The sequence below is a fragment of the Anomaloglossus baeobatrachus genome, chromosome 4, assembly GCF_048569485.1.
Source record: "Anomaloglossus baeobatrachus isolate aAnoBae1 chromosome 4, aAnoBae1.hap1, whole genome shotgun sequence".
Lineage (NCBI taxonomy): Eukaryota > Metazoa > Chordata > Amphibia > Anura > Aromobatidae > Anomaloglossus > Anomaloglossus baeobatrachus.
In genome coordinates this window covers 169106841-169123673 of record NC_134356.1, presented here as the reverse complement: position 1 = coordinate 169123673, position 16833 = coordinate 169106841, and the positions used below count along the sequence as shown (strand labels likewise).

Here is a 16833-nt window from a genome sequence, read left to right as displayed (position 1 = left end):
AATTGATTTAGATATGGGAATTCTGAAGCCAGATGCAGAAGTTCAAGAATCCAATTGGGATACCCTACGTCAGCAGCAGTATCGCCAAGTACAAGAGTGCGTAGAGAAAAGTCTCCAACAAGCTAGGGGTAGACAAGAGAGAACCTTTAACCAGCATGCTCAAGCAACCCCATTGCAACCTGGTGACCAAGTTCTCAAGACGAAACGACGCACAAACAAATTGGATAATCAGTGGGAAACCACCCCATATACAGTCTTACCATCAAGTATGGATAATCCTAAAGTGTGTCTCATCAGTAAGGATGAAGGAAGGACATCAGCTGTCGTGTCAAGAGATCAACTCAAACCGTGTCCTGAAACCCCGAAGACACCAGAAGTCACCTTACCCATACAGGTACAACCTGTCAAGAATGAAGATGTGTTCCATACAGTCTTAGGAGATTTCCCAAAAACATGGCCAAATTACTATGGAGCAGTAGTAGTTCCAATGATCGCCCTCCCTCAAGTGGTGGAACCACCATCAGAACCCATACCACAAGAAGTCCCAAGACAAGAAGAACTGGAAGTTGAAACTGTAGAGGAAGAACAGATTCCTGGTCCCAGGGGGCTTGCCAGTCCTACAGTCAGTCCCCCATCCTCACAGTTACCAGAAACACCAAATAGGTACATTTCCACCCACACCATTATGCTAAGTACACCCAGTACACCAGCAGTACGCAGGTCACAGCGTAGTACTCAGTGTCAGATACCAGCACGATATAAGGACTAATGTGTAATTGCATATAAAATGTACATATGTTATAATGTTTATATGAAAAACCGTAACAGTTTAGTGTTCAAAAAAGGTGAGAGAAGAGTGGTGTAAGGTAGCATCACGGAGAGTTACAACTTGATCACATTGTTGGTGGCCTGAGGGCCGTGAAGCCTACTGCACTTACGACCAGAGTAGAGACACCTTTAAGAAGAAGTGAAGATTCCACATTCTTCACCTGTACCACAGACACAGCAACAAACGCAGAGTTCAGGAACATACAAGTGAGGACTCGAGTTGCCTGTCAGGTCAGTACCAAGGAGCGCAGGGCCAGCTTCCTAGTTCACACAGCAGCAGGGCCACAGACACACAGTGCAGGCAAGGAAGCCAACACGGCCCGGCTGGGTGGGAGAAACCCTGAACCCCTCACAGACTCCGTGGACAGTACTCTGCTGAATACCATCATCAGTAAAGGACAAAGAAACTGCAAAACCGTGAGTCTGCTTGTTTATTATGCTCGTGTCCTGCGCTCCCCCCATAGACTACTATCACACTGCCCCGGGGAGAAGGCTCTACCCATGGAGAGCCATCCCATCTCAAGCTGCCATCCATCACCCCCGGAGGTTCTGCAGCAGCGGTGGTCATCTCTGATCACATTCCACGGGTGGCGTCACGAACATAACCCCCCTTTTTATTGTGGAACCAGGGAACACAGACCGGGTCACGACACCGTGATCCCCTTTCAGAAGCGACCCCTTGGCCTGGTTCTGGGTATCCCCTTAACCCCTGGCGACACATGAACATGTGGGCAAGAGGTCCCATACTTCGTGATGGCCACCCTAGCACCTACCCTAGTCCAGTCCCAGTGGAAGAGCTACCGTGTTATGTGTTGGTTGAGTGTGTTGTTGGTTGTTTACCGGTGACGACCTCCATACCCTGTGGCACCTGAAGCTGCAGGGGCGTCACATTTAATATCTGCAAGGGTTAAGATTGGGGGCCTAGATGTCTGTATTATGGTCTTTCTGGATAGTGGTTCAGGAGCAAACATAACTGATGGACAGTTTACGCCTTCTTCTGGGTTAAAGCCAACAGAGTTATCTAATTTGGTATGGATTTTTACCATTCATTTGTCATCTCTTTCTCAGGGGGTATTGTTGAGTGTGTACAGGTGCTGGAACTCCATACAGGGGTACTTCATTCAAAGCTCATATCTTGTTATGTGCTTAAGGGACTTCCTGCACAAATTTAATTAGCTTCCCCCTGGTTTGCATTACATAACCCCACTGTTGACTGGAAATCTCAAGACATAACTAAATGGAGCACATATTGTAAAGAACACTGTTTAAGAACCTGTACTTCGACAGTAACATCTAGTCTTCCTGATCCTCTCTCAGATTTTTGTGATGTGTTTTCTGAGAAGGGTTGTCAGGAATTGCCGCCACATAGACTTTATGACTGCACCATAATATTGAGAGCTGGGGCAAAATTGCCTAAGTGCAGACTGTGTAACTTGTCGAGCCCCGAGATATCAGCTCTCAAGGAGTATATAACGGAGAATTTGGCTATATGGCATGATAGGCCATTCTGGTCTCCGGTGGCTGCTGGTTTCTTTTTTGTTAAAAAGAAGAATGGTAGCCTTCGGCCATGCATGGACTTACCTGAGCTTGACCAGATAACGGTTTGTGACTTGTATCCCCTGCCACTCATTCCTGACATATTTAATCAGATTGCCGGTGCCAAATGGTTCTCTAAACGTGACCTTAGGGGCCCTATAATCTGATCCGGGTCAGACAGGGGAATGAGTTGAAAATAGTGTTTAATATGCCGGTGGGGCACTTTGAAAATCTCGTGATGCCTTTGAGTCTAACCAATGCGCCTGCAGTATTCCATCATTTTGTTAATGATGTGTTTTCTCATCTGTTAGGGAAATTTGTAATTGTTTATCTTGATAACATTCTCATATATTCACGGCATACTGGGTCTCATTTGGAACATGTCAGAAAAGTATTACAAATTCTCAGAGTAAATAAATGGTACACTAAGCTAGAAAAATGTGTGCTTGGCATTCAAGAACTTCCGGGTTTGGGTTCCATTATTTCTGCTGCAGATTTTGGATGGATCCCACTAAATTAAAAGGTATTTTGAAATGGGACCATCCTGAGAACCTCAAAGCTCTGCAATGTTTTTAGGTTTTGTGATTTACTACCGGACGTTTATTAAGAATTTCTCAGCTATAGCAAGACCACTTACTGACATGACTAAGAAGGGGACTTCTCTAAATGGACTCAGGGTGCTTGGCATGCTTTTGACTGTCTTAAGAAGTACTTCTCGTCAGCAACTGCATTGATATAGCCTGATGTAACTCAACCTCTTACGGTTGAGGATGATGCATCAGATGTGGGGGTGGGAGCTGTATTGTTTCAAGGTCCGTCTCTTGGTAAACTAGGTCGATGCGCCTTCTTTTCTAAGAAATTATCTTCGAATGAATGTAATTTTAATATTGGTAAGAGGAAATTACTGGCAATCAAGTTAGCGTTTGAGGAATGGCGACACTTTCTGGAGGGAACTCTTAATCCTGTTACAGTAATTACCAATGATAAAAACCTTCTTTACCTTACATCTTAAGGCCCAGTCACACTAAACAACTTACCAGTGATCCCAACAACGATACAACCTGATAGGGATCGCTGGTAAGTTGCTAGGAGGTCGCTGGTGAGATGTCACACTAAGCGACGCTCCAGCGATCCCACCAGCAACCTGACCTGGCAGTGATCGCTGGAGCGTCGCTACACGGGTTGCTGGTGAGCTGTCACACAGGCAGATCTCACCAGCAACAAGTGACCAGCCCCCAGCCAGCAGTGACGTGTGCAAGCGATGCTACGCTTGGTAACTAAGGTAAATATCGGGTAACCAACCCGATATTTACCTTGGTTACCAGCGCACACCGCTTAGCGCTGGCTCACTGCACACCTAGCCACAGTACACATCGGGTTAATTACCCGATGTGTACTCTGCTACGTGTGCAGGCAGCAGGGAGCCGGATTCTGCGGATGCTGGTAACCACGGTAAACATCGGGTAACCAAGAAGCCCTTACCTTAGTTACCCGATATTTACCTTCGTTACCAGCGTCCGCCGCTCTCACACTGCCAGTGCCGGCACCCTGCTCTCTGCACATGTAGCCGGAGTACACGTGTGCAGAGTACACGTAGCGCTTAAGTGATTCCCTCATATTCTTAATCTTTATCCATTCCATTTGAACCGGCTAGTTTAGAGCAATGGTACAGTTAGGTCCAGAAATATTTGGACAGTGACACAATTTTCGCGAGTTGGGCTCTGTATGCCACCACATTGGATTTGAAATGAAACCTCTACAACAGAATTCAAGTGCAGATTGTAACATTTAATTTGAAGGTTTGAACAAAAATATCCGATAGAAATTGTAGGAATTGTACACATTTCTTTACAAACACTCCACATTTTAGAAGGTCAAAAGTAATTGGACAAATAAACCAAACCCAAACAAAATATTTTTATTTTCAATATTTTGTTGCGAATCCTTTGGAGACAATCACTGCCTTAAGTCTGGAACCCATGGACATCACCAAACGCTGGGTTTCCTCCTTCTTAATGCTTTGCCAGGCCTTTACAGCCGCAGCCTTCAGGTCTTGCTTGTTTGTGGGTCTTTCCGTCTTAAGTCTGGATTTGAGCAAGTGAAATGCATGCTCAATTGGGTTAAGATCTGGTGATTGACTTGGCCATTGCAGAATGTTCCACTTTTTTGCACTCATGAACTCCTGGGTACCTTTGGCTGTATGCTTGCGGTCATTGTCCATCTGTACTATGAAGCGCCGTCCGATCAACTTTGCGGCATTTGGCTGAATCTGGGCTGAAAGTATATCCCGGTACACTTCAGAATTCATCTGGCTACTCTTGTCTGCTGTTATGTCATCAATAAACACAAGTGACCCAGTGCCATTGAAAGCCATGCATGCCCATGCCATCACATTGCCTCCACCATGTTTTACAGAGGATGTGGTGTGCCTTGGATCATGTGCCGTTCCCTTTCTTCTCCAAACTTTTTTCTTCCCATCATTCTGGTACAGGTTGATCTTTGTCTCATCTGTCCATAGAATACTTTTCCAGAACTGGGCTGGCTTCATGAGGTGTTTTTCAGCAAATTTAACTCTGGCCTGTCTATTTTTGGAATTGATGAATGGTTTGCATCTAGATGTGAACCCTTTGTATTTACTTTCATGGAGTCTTCTCTTTACTGTTGACTTAGAGACAGATACACCTACTTCACTGAGAGTGTTCTGGACTTCAGTTGATGTTGTGAACGGGTTCTTCTTCACCAAAGAAAGTATGCGGCGATCATCCACCACTGTTGTCATCCGTGGACGCCCAGGCCTTTTTGAGTTCCCAAGCTCACCAGTCAATTCCTTTTTTCTCAGAATGTACCCGACTGTTGATTTTGCTACTCCAAGCATGTCTGCTATCTCTCTGATGGATTTTTTCTTTTTTTTCAGCCTCAGGATGTTCTGCTTCACCTCAATTGAGAGTTCGTTAGACCGCATGCTGTCTGGTCACAGCAACAGCTTCCAAATGCAAAACCACACACCTGTAATCAACCCCAGACCTTTTAACTACTTCATTGATTACAGGTTAACGAGGGAGATGCCTTCAGAGTTAATTGCAGCCCTTAGAGTCCCTTGTCCAATTACTTTTGGTCCCTTGAAAAAGAGGAGGCTATGCATTACAGAGCTATGATTCCTAAACCCTTTCTCCGATTTGGATGTGAAAACTCTCATATTGCAGCTGGGAGTGTGCACTTTCAGCCCATATTATATATATAATTGTATTTCTGAACATGTTTTTGTAAACAGCTAAAATAACAAAACTTGTGTCACTGTCCAAATATTTCTGGCCCTGACTGTATATGTGAATCACTTCATGCAACTCAAAAAATCCCCTCTCACCTTTTTTAGGTTCGCAAAATAGTCTTTGCTTTTTACTATATAATTATTTATATATATTTTTTCACACACATGTTTCGAAAAAAATCAGGCAGACTTCATGCATGTATTTATTTATTTTTTTATATATTTATATATTTATTTTATTATGCACTCAGGTTTATTTGCATGTAGTAATGGGTTACCACTCCCCCCTTTTTTTTTTCCATGGCTCTTCAGTTTCTTCCACGTGTCTATGAGTCACCACTCTGATACCATGTGGGTGATGACGTCATAGCTGCTAACGTGGCAATATGGAATCCTCTATAAGTAACTGATCTGTAAGCTGTCTGTATGATTTCTTTTCCCTGAAGAAGGAGATGGTCCTTGTCTCTGAAACGCGTTGGATTACTGAAATAAAAGAAATTCCGTTAAATTTCCTAGTACCAGTGGTTTTTTAGCGCGGCATAGACCCGTTTTCCTGTTTGGCAATTTTTATCACGTTTTATACGGGGCCGCTGCTTGAACCACGCGGACACTCACATGCTTACTCAGGAGTTGTGACTGGCACAACCTGACCAGGTGAGTGTACCTTTCTATACTTCCATACGGTTAATACCGGGTAAGACCCTATTGCGCCTTCTGTCTCCCCATTTGTAGCATTGTTTCCATCTTGAGAGACTGGATCCTGAGGGTCCAGAGGCTGTTTTAGATGGAGAGATACTGTCAAACAGAGTGTTGCACTGACTTTGACGACTGTCATGGCGGCGTTGGGCTCTGTTCAGATTACAAATTCTGACACTCCGCTTTATAGTTACCTTGGTGTCTGGATCAACACAGGCATACTCGGGCATCGACTTGCTGTGTGCTGATTCATAGGCAGACTAGCAAGAGTTAATCTCTGTTGGTCAGCTTACTACTTTGATCACATTTTATGGGGAGGCCTATCACATCTGCTCCCCTACTATTTATGCTTGTTGAATCCTTCCACCCTTACCAGCTATAGTTTGTTCTATGTTGATCATTGATATATGGTGTCCTAGACTCTCTCTCTGGTGAAAGCTTATTGCTTGGTGCAGTTGTGGAGTTTACCCCTGTTGTTTTGTGGCTTCCTTCCTGTTCTTGTTTTCCCTCATGAACCTCTTATTGTCTTTCCATTTGTGTGTGCGTGTGATGGGGTCCTTCTCCCATATCACACAATCAACAGAGCGAGAGATGGCTGTACAATCGAAAGAGCATTTATTCCAAGCAAAACAAATGGTCCATAGCATAATCCACCATACGGAGGGTAAAAATACTAAAGAAACACGAATATAGTCCAGAAAGTGATAAATAAATGTCCTGTTCTCTCTGAGGAGTCGCACCTTCCGGCCAGAGGATTAATCTTTGTCCTTCTCACTTCAAGTTCTCCCCCAGGTAAGCAGAGAGTTTACAGTAGGTGGATCCCAGGCCCCTTCCCGCAGATGTAGGGCCAGGAACACTACAGGGGGTGATTACCTAAAAACAATACAATGTAGACAGAAGCAATACAAATAATGGACAGTGAACCACGCCTAAACATTATCCCACACAAAATGGTACATGACCCACAATATCCTACCATCACACCTTGTCTGTCTTCATCTATGAGTTTCATCATACTCCTGTCCTGTCCCGTTCTGGAGGGAGGGGGAATCAGATCAGGTCTAGTCAAGAGCAGAGCCAGGAAGGAGACTTAGGGTACCTTCACACTTAGCGATGCAGCAGCGATCCGACCAGCGATCTGACCTGGTCAGGATCGCTGCTGCATCGCTACATGGTCGCTGGTGAGCTGTCAAACAGGCAGATCTCACCAGCGACCAGTGAACAGCCCCCAGCCAGCAGCGACGTGCAAGCGACGCTGCGCTTGCACGGAGCCGCCGTCTGGAAGCTGCGGAGACTGGTAACTAAGGTAAACATCGGGTATGGTTACCCGATGTTTACATTAGTTACCAGCGCACACCGCTTAGCTGTGTGTGCAGGGAGCAGGGAGCCACGCACACTGAGCGCTGGCTCCTTGCTCTCCTAGCTACAGTACACATCGGGTTAATTAACCCGATGTGTAATGCAGCTACATGTGCAGAGAGCAGGGAGCCGCGCACACTGCTTAGCGCTGGCTCCTTGCTCTCCTAGCTGCTGTACACATCGGGTTAATTAACCCGATGTGTACAGCAGCTACATGTGCAGAGAGCCGGAGCCGGCAGCACAGGCAGCGTGAGAGCTGCAGAGGCTGGTAACTAAGGTAAATATCGGGTAACCACCTTGGTTACCCGATGTTTATCTTGGTTACAAGCTTACCTCAGCTGTCAGACGCCGGCTCCTGCTCCCTGCTCGCTTCATTTGTCGCTCTCTCGCTGTCACACACAGCGATCTGTGTGTCACAGTGGGAGAGCACCTTTGAAGAAAACGAACCAGGGCTGTGTGTAACGAGCAGCGATCTCGCAGCAGGGGCCAGATCGCTGCTCATTGTCACACGCAGCGAGATCGCTAATGAGGTCACTGCTGCGTCACAAAAAGCGTGACTCAGCAGCGATCTCGGCAGTGAGCTCGCTGTGTGTGAAGCACCCCTTAGGCCTCTCCACCATCAGGAGTATCTCTGAGGTTAGGGATAGCATAGGGTCCCCTAGCTTGAGGGACAGCTTAGGAGCCCCGATCCCTGTTCTCCCATAGTCATCGTGACAAACCGTTATTCATCTATAAATTCATTTAAAAGTCTCCATATTGGTAATTAAACACTCAATGTGTTTTTGGAATCACTGCCCTTATTCACTGAGTGAGGAAAGGAATCATGGAACATGGAACAAGTTTAAAACCAAAATTCTGCCAATCCAACATAAGTATAATAATGTGTGAATACGTAGTAGAAACAATTGTACAACTATAGAGGAACTAACAAACATTATTGCACATCCTATTCACCAAATTACCATACTAATAAATCAAGAGAGTATAATTTCCGAAATTCATTCCCGATGGTTGTTTTGCATCAAGTTTAATCATCCAGAAAGCTTTTCTATGAAGCAGTTGGTTTTTTTAGAGAAGCTATCTGGATCAGCAAACATGATGCAAACTTGATGCAAAACAAACAATTTTAAGGGTTCCTAAACTTTTGGCCATGACTGTATGTATGAGGCCATTATACAGTTTGGAGCGCTGTATGGGGACCAGTATAGGTGCCTCTATACGGTGTGTAACTTTATGTAGGGTCATTATACTGTGTGGAGGACTCTGTGGGGGCCATCAATTTTTGTGGAACGCTTTGTGGGGACTGTCATATATGTGGAGTGCTGTGTGAGGGTCTTAATACTCTGTAAAAGGCTGTGTTAATTAATGAGTATATTGTAATGTATGAGGATATATTCTGTGTTGGGGATATACTGTGGGGTCATCATACTGTCTTTAGGGGGCTTTGGAGTTATCAAAGTGTGGGGAGCTTTGGAGGCTATCGATTGCAAGGGGGGAGTGTTGTGAATGTCAGTTATGCTTTGCTGCTGTGAGGCTCCCTCTTGTGGCCAGGAATGGTTTGAACAGAGACCAGGTGTGTTGAGCAATGGGCGTTTCCATTGCTAACTCTCTGCCTATTTAAACTCTGGTTTGCTAGCAGGCTGAGCCGGATGTCAGTTGTTCTTTGTTCACCAGCCTGCTTCATCCTGCTCCAGACCACATCTACCCCAGATAAGTGCTTGGTTCTTTCTTATGTTGGTTTGTTCTTTTTGCTCTTATCTGAGTTTGTCTTTTATTGTGGTTTTCAGTTTATTTGCATGCAGGGATCTTCCCTCTCTGTTGCTTAGCTGGGAAGCTCCCTGCAGCTATGTTTGGAGTATTGCTCCTATACGTCTATGTGTTTGTTGCTTCTTGAATTTGTAATGCTTCCTGCTTTCTGTTCATTGGTATGACGACAAGAGCGCATGGTATAGGACGGAGTTCAGATCTAGTGATCTGAGGGCTTTTTGTACTATCAGGTTTTTGGATTTTTGTAGGATTTTTCTCTGGCCACCATCAGTCCCTTTCCTATCCTGTCCTATTTAGTCAGTAGGGTCTCACCTTTTGCTAATCCTATCATCTATCTGTGTATTGTGTTTTCCTATATCACCGCAGTCTTTGAATGTGGGGGGCTTGCTATTCTTTATCTGTTTTCTGAGGCAGAGTGTTATTCATCTTTCCTTCCTTTAGGATAGCTAGTTCTCCGGCTGGGTTCGCGGTGCACAGGATGTTATTCACTCCTCGGCTACTTCTAGTGTTGATGTAAGGGGATGGCGGCCAGATTAGTTGCCAATGCTCTTGTCACCTTTTACCAATGATTTATGGTGGTCTTCCATAGTTCCGGATAATAACAGGGGAGACTGTGAAGGTTATAAGCTGTGTGTGGAGCTTTGAGAGCCATCATACTATGTGGTGTGAGGGTGCTGTGGTTGGCTATTATACTGTGTGGAGGGCTGTATAGGTGTTATTATATCAAGTAGGAGGGGTGTATGGGCTAAAATACTGTGGAGGGTTGAGTGGGGGCCATTATACTGTAAATTGAAAGACTAGGAGGGCACCAACCCCTGGGATCTCCCCTGGCACTATGGACCATAAATTCAAAAAGCAGAAAAAGAAAGTGCCATAAATGAGGGATCACCAAACAAGTAATTGATCAAAAATAGTAAACATATTTACTGTCACACAACACCAATGGTATCACAAAAAACATATACATTTAAAAACATTTAAAAATATGCAAAAGCACAAAAACCATGTGATCCCAAGTACAGACCAGACCCATATAAATTAGACAAGTTGGCTATTATGACAAAAACATTGCACAGGCATAAGAAATGCAAAGCACAAAGTAAGAGAAAGGTGTTTAAATTTTACCCAAATAAATGCAGTATATCTAAAACCTAGCTTCAGCTTGCGGTATGGTCATGATAGACCATGGTTTAAAGCCTGGGCAAAATGCAAAATATGAACGTCTCTATCTAACAAAACCCCATGCTGTGCTGGCAAAAAATCATGCACATGAATCTTTAAAGCCAGAAAGTAATGGTGGCTAGCCCTAGGCTAGATCCATGGTCCAGAGGTATATCAAGGGATCACCTTACCCAACGCGTATCGTGACTCCTGGGTGACTTTCTCAAGGGCAAAAGAGATATAAAGTCAGTCTGACTGCCTTTGGAGTACTATGGGGGCCATCATACTGTTTGGATGGTTTTGGGAGTGATCATACTGTGTGAGCAGCACTATGGAGGCATCATACTGTGCTTTTGGGTCACGGCACATAGGCGTAGTCTCAGAAGGGCATAGCTTCTAACCTTAAGGCACTTACAAAATAATTTTTCTCCTATTGGAGCCTCTTAATGTTCCCACCTACTACAACACTCCATATCCTGTAAAGTTAATATGCATACATTTGTACATCGGTGCTACAAAACATTTTCTTTTATATCAGCCTCTTTTGACATACATAAAATAAGTCTGCCATCACAAAATTACAGTTTAAATTAAGCAAAGGAGCTTGGTGTACCCTTGGCGTGGCCAATTTGTTTTCCATCTATCTACACCCTCCACTGGCTCCTGTAAACCAAGAACTGTCAATCAAAAAGGATTGGGTGAAGATAGATGCAAAACAAGTAGATGGGAAGGTGCACTGGACTGCTTGGCCCACCAAGGATGCACCGAGTGCCTATACTTAGATTTGAACAGTTATTAAGTGGAATACGTGTGATAATTTGATGATTCCATATTGCAGATGGTAACTTCTACCTGTCTTACACTCCAGTTTTTTATTTATCTTACTGACATATTGGTGTTGTTACATCATTCATCGCCCTCCCTTATTATTCACGTACCCACGGACAATTGGGATCAGCTAAAAGAATTATTGTTTATTCATTTTTAAAAAGAACAAATGTGATATAACATATATAAGCAAAAGTCAGGATATCAAAGGAGATAAGAAAAGGAAAGAATAATTCCACAGAGAGAAAAGAGGTTATCCTGGGTATCCATGTGAATATTGAACGTGTGAATGATCGTGTAAACTCTTCTTCCCAAAACTTCTCCCTGTGAATCTGATACAGTGATGGACAATGATCCAGCTGAAAAATACTCTTTTCACAGAGACAAAGCTGTATTGGGATGGAAAATTGACATGCCATAGGGGACTCAAAGTACTTGAAAACCTAGAGTCCTGGTTATGGTTAATATGGCTCTCCATGCTTCCGGTTCCATTTTAATGTACATCCTTAATTCTGCATGATGTAATGTAATTGTCGTAGTAATTATTCTAAAGATTATTTCATATGAATGCCACTTTGTATTTTCTGCTGGTCATAATGCATATGGTCAACAGCAAGTTAAGAAAACTATTGCAAAAATCCAAGTCACAAAGCCACAAATCAATAATAATAATAATAATCATCTTCTTCTTCTTCTTCTTCTTCTCCTTCTTTTACTTTTTCTTTTTCTTTTTCTCTTTCTTGCAATCTGTAAATCATCAGACACAGAAAATCAATGCATAATCTAATTACAAATAGATCATGTAACACACCGATCCCATATCCAGGCTTTGCTGCTCTCACCCCAGTCCACTGAGCTCCACATCAGTCTTTACAGGCGGCCTGGCATGCTCCCCTGTGATCACCTGCCTTGGCCTATTTGAGGCTCACCAAGACACACACCTGTCTGTGGTATTAAGATTTTGGTGTTCTTATGTCCGGTCTGCCTGTGTCTACCAGTATCTCTGATACCTGTCTAATGTCAGCCTGCGACTTCCAGAACCTCTCCTACCAGTCTCCTGTCTGCCTGCGGCTTCCATACCCCTGCTATCGGTCTACTCTCTGCCTGAAGCTCACAGTATTTTCGCTACCCATTTCCTGCTTGCCCACCTGTCTGGTGCACCAACGCCTGTGGCCCATGTGCTCATCTAGACCTTAAGCTTGGAGGATCCACCTCACCAGGTGAGCCTAACAGACTATTTATTTGCAAGAGGTTAGTATAGCTTGCAGAATATATTCATTAGCCATAAGTATGAAACAATCTGTATCATATTATGTAGGTTTCGCCTTGAGCAGAGTAAAAAGCTCTAACCAACTGAGCCATGGACTGCACAAGACCTTTGACATTGTCCTGCAATATCTGGCACAAAGATCGTGGTAGCAGATTCTTAAGTTCCTTAAGTTACAATATGGGTTCTCTATTAATCACATAATTTTTTCCCAGATATCTCAAAAATAGTCGATCAAATTGAGATCTTGATATTTAGACATTGTCAACATCTTGAACTATTTGTCAGCAATCTGTGATGTACTGTATATTTTGTAGCCTTTGATTTATAACCAGCATTAACTTTACTTACAGCATCTCCTATTTGTAATCAGACCAGATGGGTTATTCCTTACTCCCCAAAACATCAAAGAGCTTTGGACACTTTTGACTTGGTGATAAGTCACCGAATCATCAATTGGGCTTCTTGTGCCACTTTTTGACCATTGTAAAAACCAACAAATCACTATAAGGTTTAAAATGCACTGATCTAGTAATCTAGCCACCAGTGTTGCCATTATCAAAGCTACTCAAAGTCAGGGAGCTGAGTCATCATGTACCTGTTAAACTAGAGATACCTTTTGATCATTCAACATCAAAAACTACTGCATCTAGTATTTTGTATGACATTCATAATGTTCAAGGACAGCACCAGGTCTTTTAAGCATGGAATGAACAAATTGGCAACATATTCCTAAATCTATCTTTTTTTATTCTTCAAGATGACCTTTTTTAGCGCATGGTTGCAGGATACACAATGACACTGCTACCACTATGCTTCACTGTAAACCCCATGCAATTTTCCAAATTCACTTTTCTAAATGCATGGCACCTCCAGTGAAATATGGTGGTGGCAGTGGTCTTTTGTGGAGCTGCATGAGTCGTCAGGGTATCAGTGAGTTATATCTCATTGATGGTATTGATGGTATGTCTCCTGATCTGATCTGAACCCAACCCAATCTACAGGGAATTCTGAAGAGATAAGTTGAGCATCACTCTCCATTCAGCATCTAGGGTCTAAAAGAATAGAATAGAAAATTATAGATGTTGAAATATGTCACCAACTTTTTCATTCCATGCCTAGATTACTGGGTGCTATCCTTAAAATTCATGTCATTCAATATACAAAAACAAAGAAAAAAAAAAGCAATACAGATAAACAGAAAAAATAGATACGGTACACACCTACAGATACAGGGCAATTTTATTAACACCATATAACTTCACAATTAAAAACAATTAAAACCTTGACAACTAGTGATGAGCAAGCATTACCACGATCGGGTCTCAGTACTCGTAACAAACAGTTGGACGCTTGGTGTTGTGTCCCATGAATGGGAACAACCTGTTGTATATATTTCTTGCATTGCATATTTTTCCTCCTATCAGGAAATTTGTTTATTGTTACTAGGTAGATTTAAACTATATGAAGTATGTCAAAATGTTCCTCCCTTAGTTGGCTTCTGTATAGAATGCTCCTCCCTTCCTCCTCAGTTTAGTCTAGAGGAACCATTGCTACAGACACACCCTGTACAGATTATTCCTTTTCACCTGCCATTACTTTGTACTTAATACAAGATTCTAGAAGAAAACTACAGCATTTCTCCTGGTCTTCCTACAAGTCATCATTTCTGGCTGAGTTGAACTATCTGTTGATGCTTTTGAAGTGTGAGTACAAGCATACATTTATCTAAGGGACTGATAATTAGAGCGCTTGGGATTCACAGCTTCTAGGAAGAGACAGAATACTTGGACAGGCTTGACTCGTGTACCGAATATAATGGAAGTCAATGGGGAACATGAACATGTTTCTGGAAGATCTTACGTAAAAATGCTGGAGTTCCCCATTCACATCCATTATACGCGGTACACAAGTCGAGCCAGTCTGAGCGTCCAACTGCTTTTTAAGAGTACTGAGCACCCGAGCATGGTAGTGCTCACTCATCACAAATGACAACCCCATAAATATATGTAAATCACTAAACAACAATGATATGCAACAATAATAAACTTTGCATACTGACACTGACAGGCGGCAGCATGGGGTAGCGTCTAAATCCCAGTGGCCAGATGGACCTCTGCTGATGTCACGCCCATGTGACCAGAAAGGGGTGGAGCCTCCACCGACATTGCTCATACCAAGAAGATACATTATTCTTCTAAGTCCACGTCGGAATAGAGTTGGTTATAATAGAAGCGGGGGTATAGTGGATGGCAGGAAACATCGCCACACCCACCAAACAAGCTGTCACGCCCACTAAGGAAGCCGGTCACGCCCACAGGTCCTTCTACCCACTGGGATTTAGCCACAACCGGCAGCATAGTGAGGTAATCTTACCATGCTGCCGTGACCTCTACAATGTCATCACAACGCCGGACGCCGGGTCAGAAAGCAAACTGGCTCCACTGAACCCGGAAGTGCTGCGTGCATGGAGGTACGGGGATTTATTTGTATCGGCGTCTTAAAGATGCCGATACAAATGAATACAGGGAACAGGACCGCGACGCCGATTCTTGTCGGTTCGGCGAACCGGCTGTTGTTTTAACAACTGGTTCGCCCGAACCGGACAGAACCGGCTGAATCCCACACCTCATCTGTACCTTTCTTAATCATGTCAGTAAGTGCTCTTGCTTATAGTTGAGACGTTCTTAATAAACGTCTGGTAATAATTCGCAAAATGTTGCAGGGCTTTGAGGCTCTTGGGATGGTCCCATTGCAAAATAGCCTGTAATTTAGTGTGATCCATCTGAAAACCTGCTGCTGAAATAATGTATCCCAAAAACAGACGTTTTTGAACAGTGAACATGTGCCGCCCCAGCGTCAGCAACCAGGCTGCTCGGATCCGGATCCGCGTTGGCTCGAGGGGCATCCGGACCCAGCGGTCATGCGGCCACTCAAATAAAAGGGGGGGGGGTATTTACAGGGAGATGTATGTTTAGAGTTCGTGACGCCAACCATGGTGTGTGGTAAGGTGGAGTACCACCGCTGCAGCTGGGAGTACCCGGTGGCGATGGACTGGGCAGCTAGGTGTTTAACCCCTCCACGGGTAGGGAGGATGCCTCGGGACACAGTGATGGTGTTGGGGAGTGCGTTTGGGAGTGAAAGGGTCACTTGCTTACTCACTCAATTCATAAAGCTGACACCGACAACTTGATAAACCAAAGTTCTGGACACTGCTGCTGCTGAGGGGAGCACGTTTGGGTCCCGTTCCTGCTGGTGTTGCCTGATGATCCGTGACCTTTCCCTTGGCACTCAGTTCACTTGTTATTTGGCCCCTGTAGCTTAAAACTAGTCGGATCCCGCTCCCCAGTATGGCTAATTGAGGGAGCTTGCTCTCAGGGTTCACGCTTGGGATTTCCTGGACCGTTTTAGTGGAATGTCTTATCCCCCTCGCTACTCCCTGACCTAGGGTCCACGTACCCCGTCATGCCCTGGTCCAAGCCCAGTGATGGTACAACGCCAAGAAAAAACAAGAAAAAAATAAGGATTCAGCTCGCTCATTACAAGTCCATGTTCAGTGGTCAGTGCACGGGCAGAAGGCAGGCCGGCTCCTGGATGAAGATTCTATACGATTCAATGGGTTTTTGTCCAGCACCGTCCAATATATTTCTTTAATCCAAAAAAAATTTCTTAGATAAAATTGTATTTTTTATTGTGCATATTTTTTTAAATATGCACAATAAAAAATATAATTTTATCTAAGAAAGTTTTCGTAGATTAAAGAAATATATTGGATGGTGCTGGAAAAAAAAAACCATTGAATCGTATGATACAAGGCCGCCAGCTGTCCTTTTCGACAATACCGTGCCCCCTATCACGATCCCCTGCGACCTGGGATCCAGCTCCTACCAGGCCCAGACCACCGTCTGCCACCCATGTACTTCAAAGGAGCCCAGCTCCTGATCTCCTCTCACCTTCACTCTCTTTGACTAACTGACCGACTCCTGACACTCCTGACCTCCCCTTAACCAACCCCCCAAGTGGGCGACCCTATTCCACTCAGGTCGTCCACTGATGTGTCTGGTGGGTATGGTGCAGAGTGTTCCTAGGATTTTAATTAGCTGCTGTTGGCAACACCGTTAGT

General features: G+C 44.0%; 1 protein-coding gene across 1 annotated transcript in view; it reads right to left on the bottom strand.

Annotated features, from left to right (window-relative positions):
* Positions 1-8013: 8013 nt before the first annotated feature.
* The window catches only part of LOC142303314 (E3 ubiquitin-protein ligase RNF14-like), a 138896-nt gene continuing 130076 nt past the window's right edge, over positions 8014-16833 (bottom strand). The window contains exon 8 of the mRNA XM_075344585.1: positions 8014-12190. Coding sequence (XP_075200700.1) covers positions 12103-12190 — 88 coding nt within the window. The 3' untranslated portion in view covers positions 8014-12102. The remainder of the gene's footprint in view (positions 12191-16833) is intronic.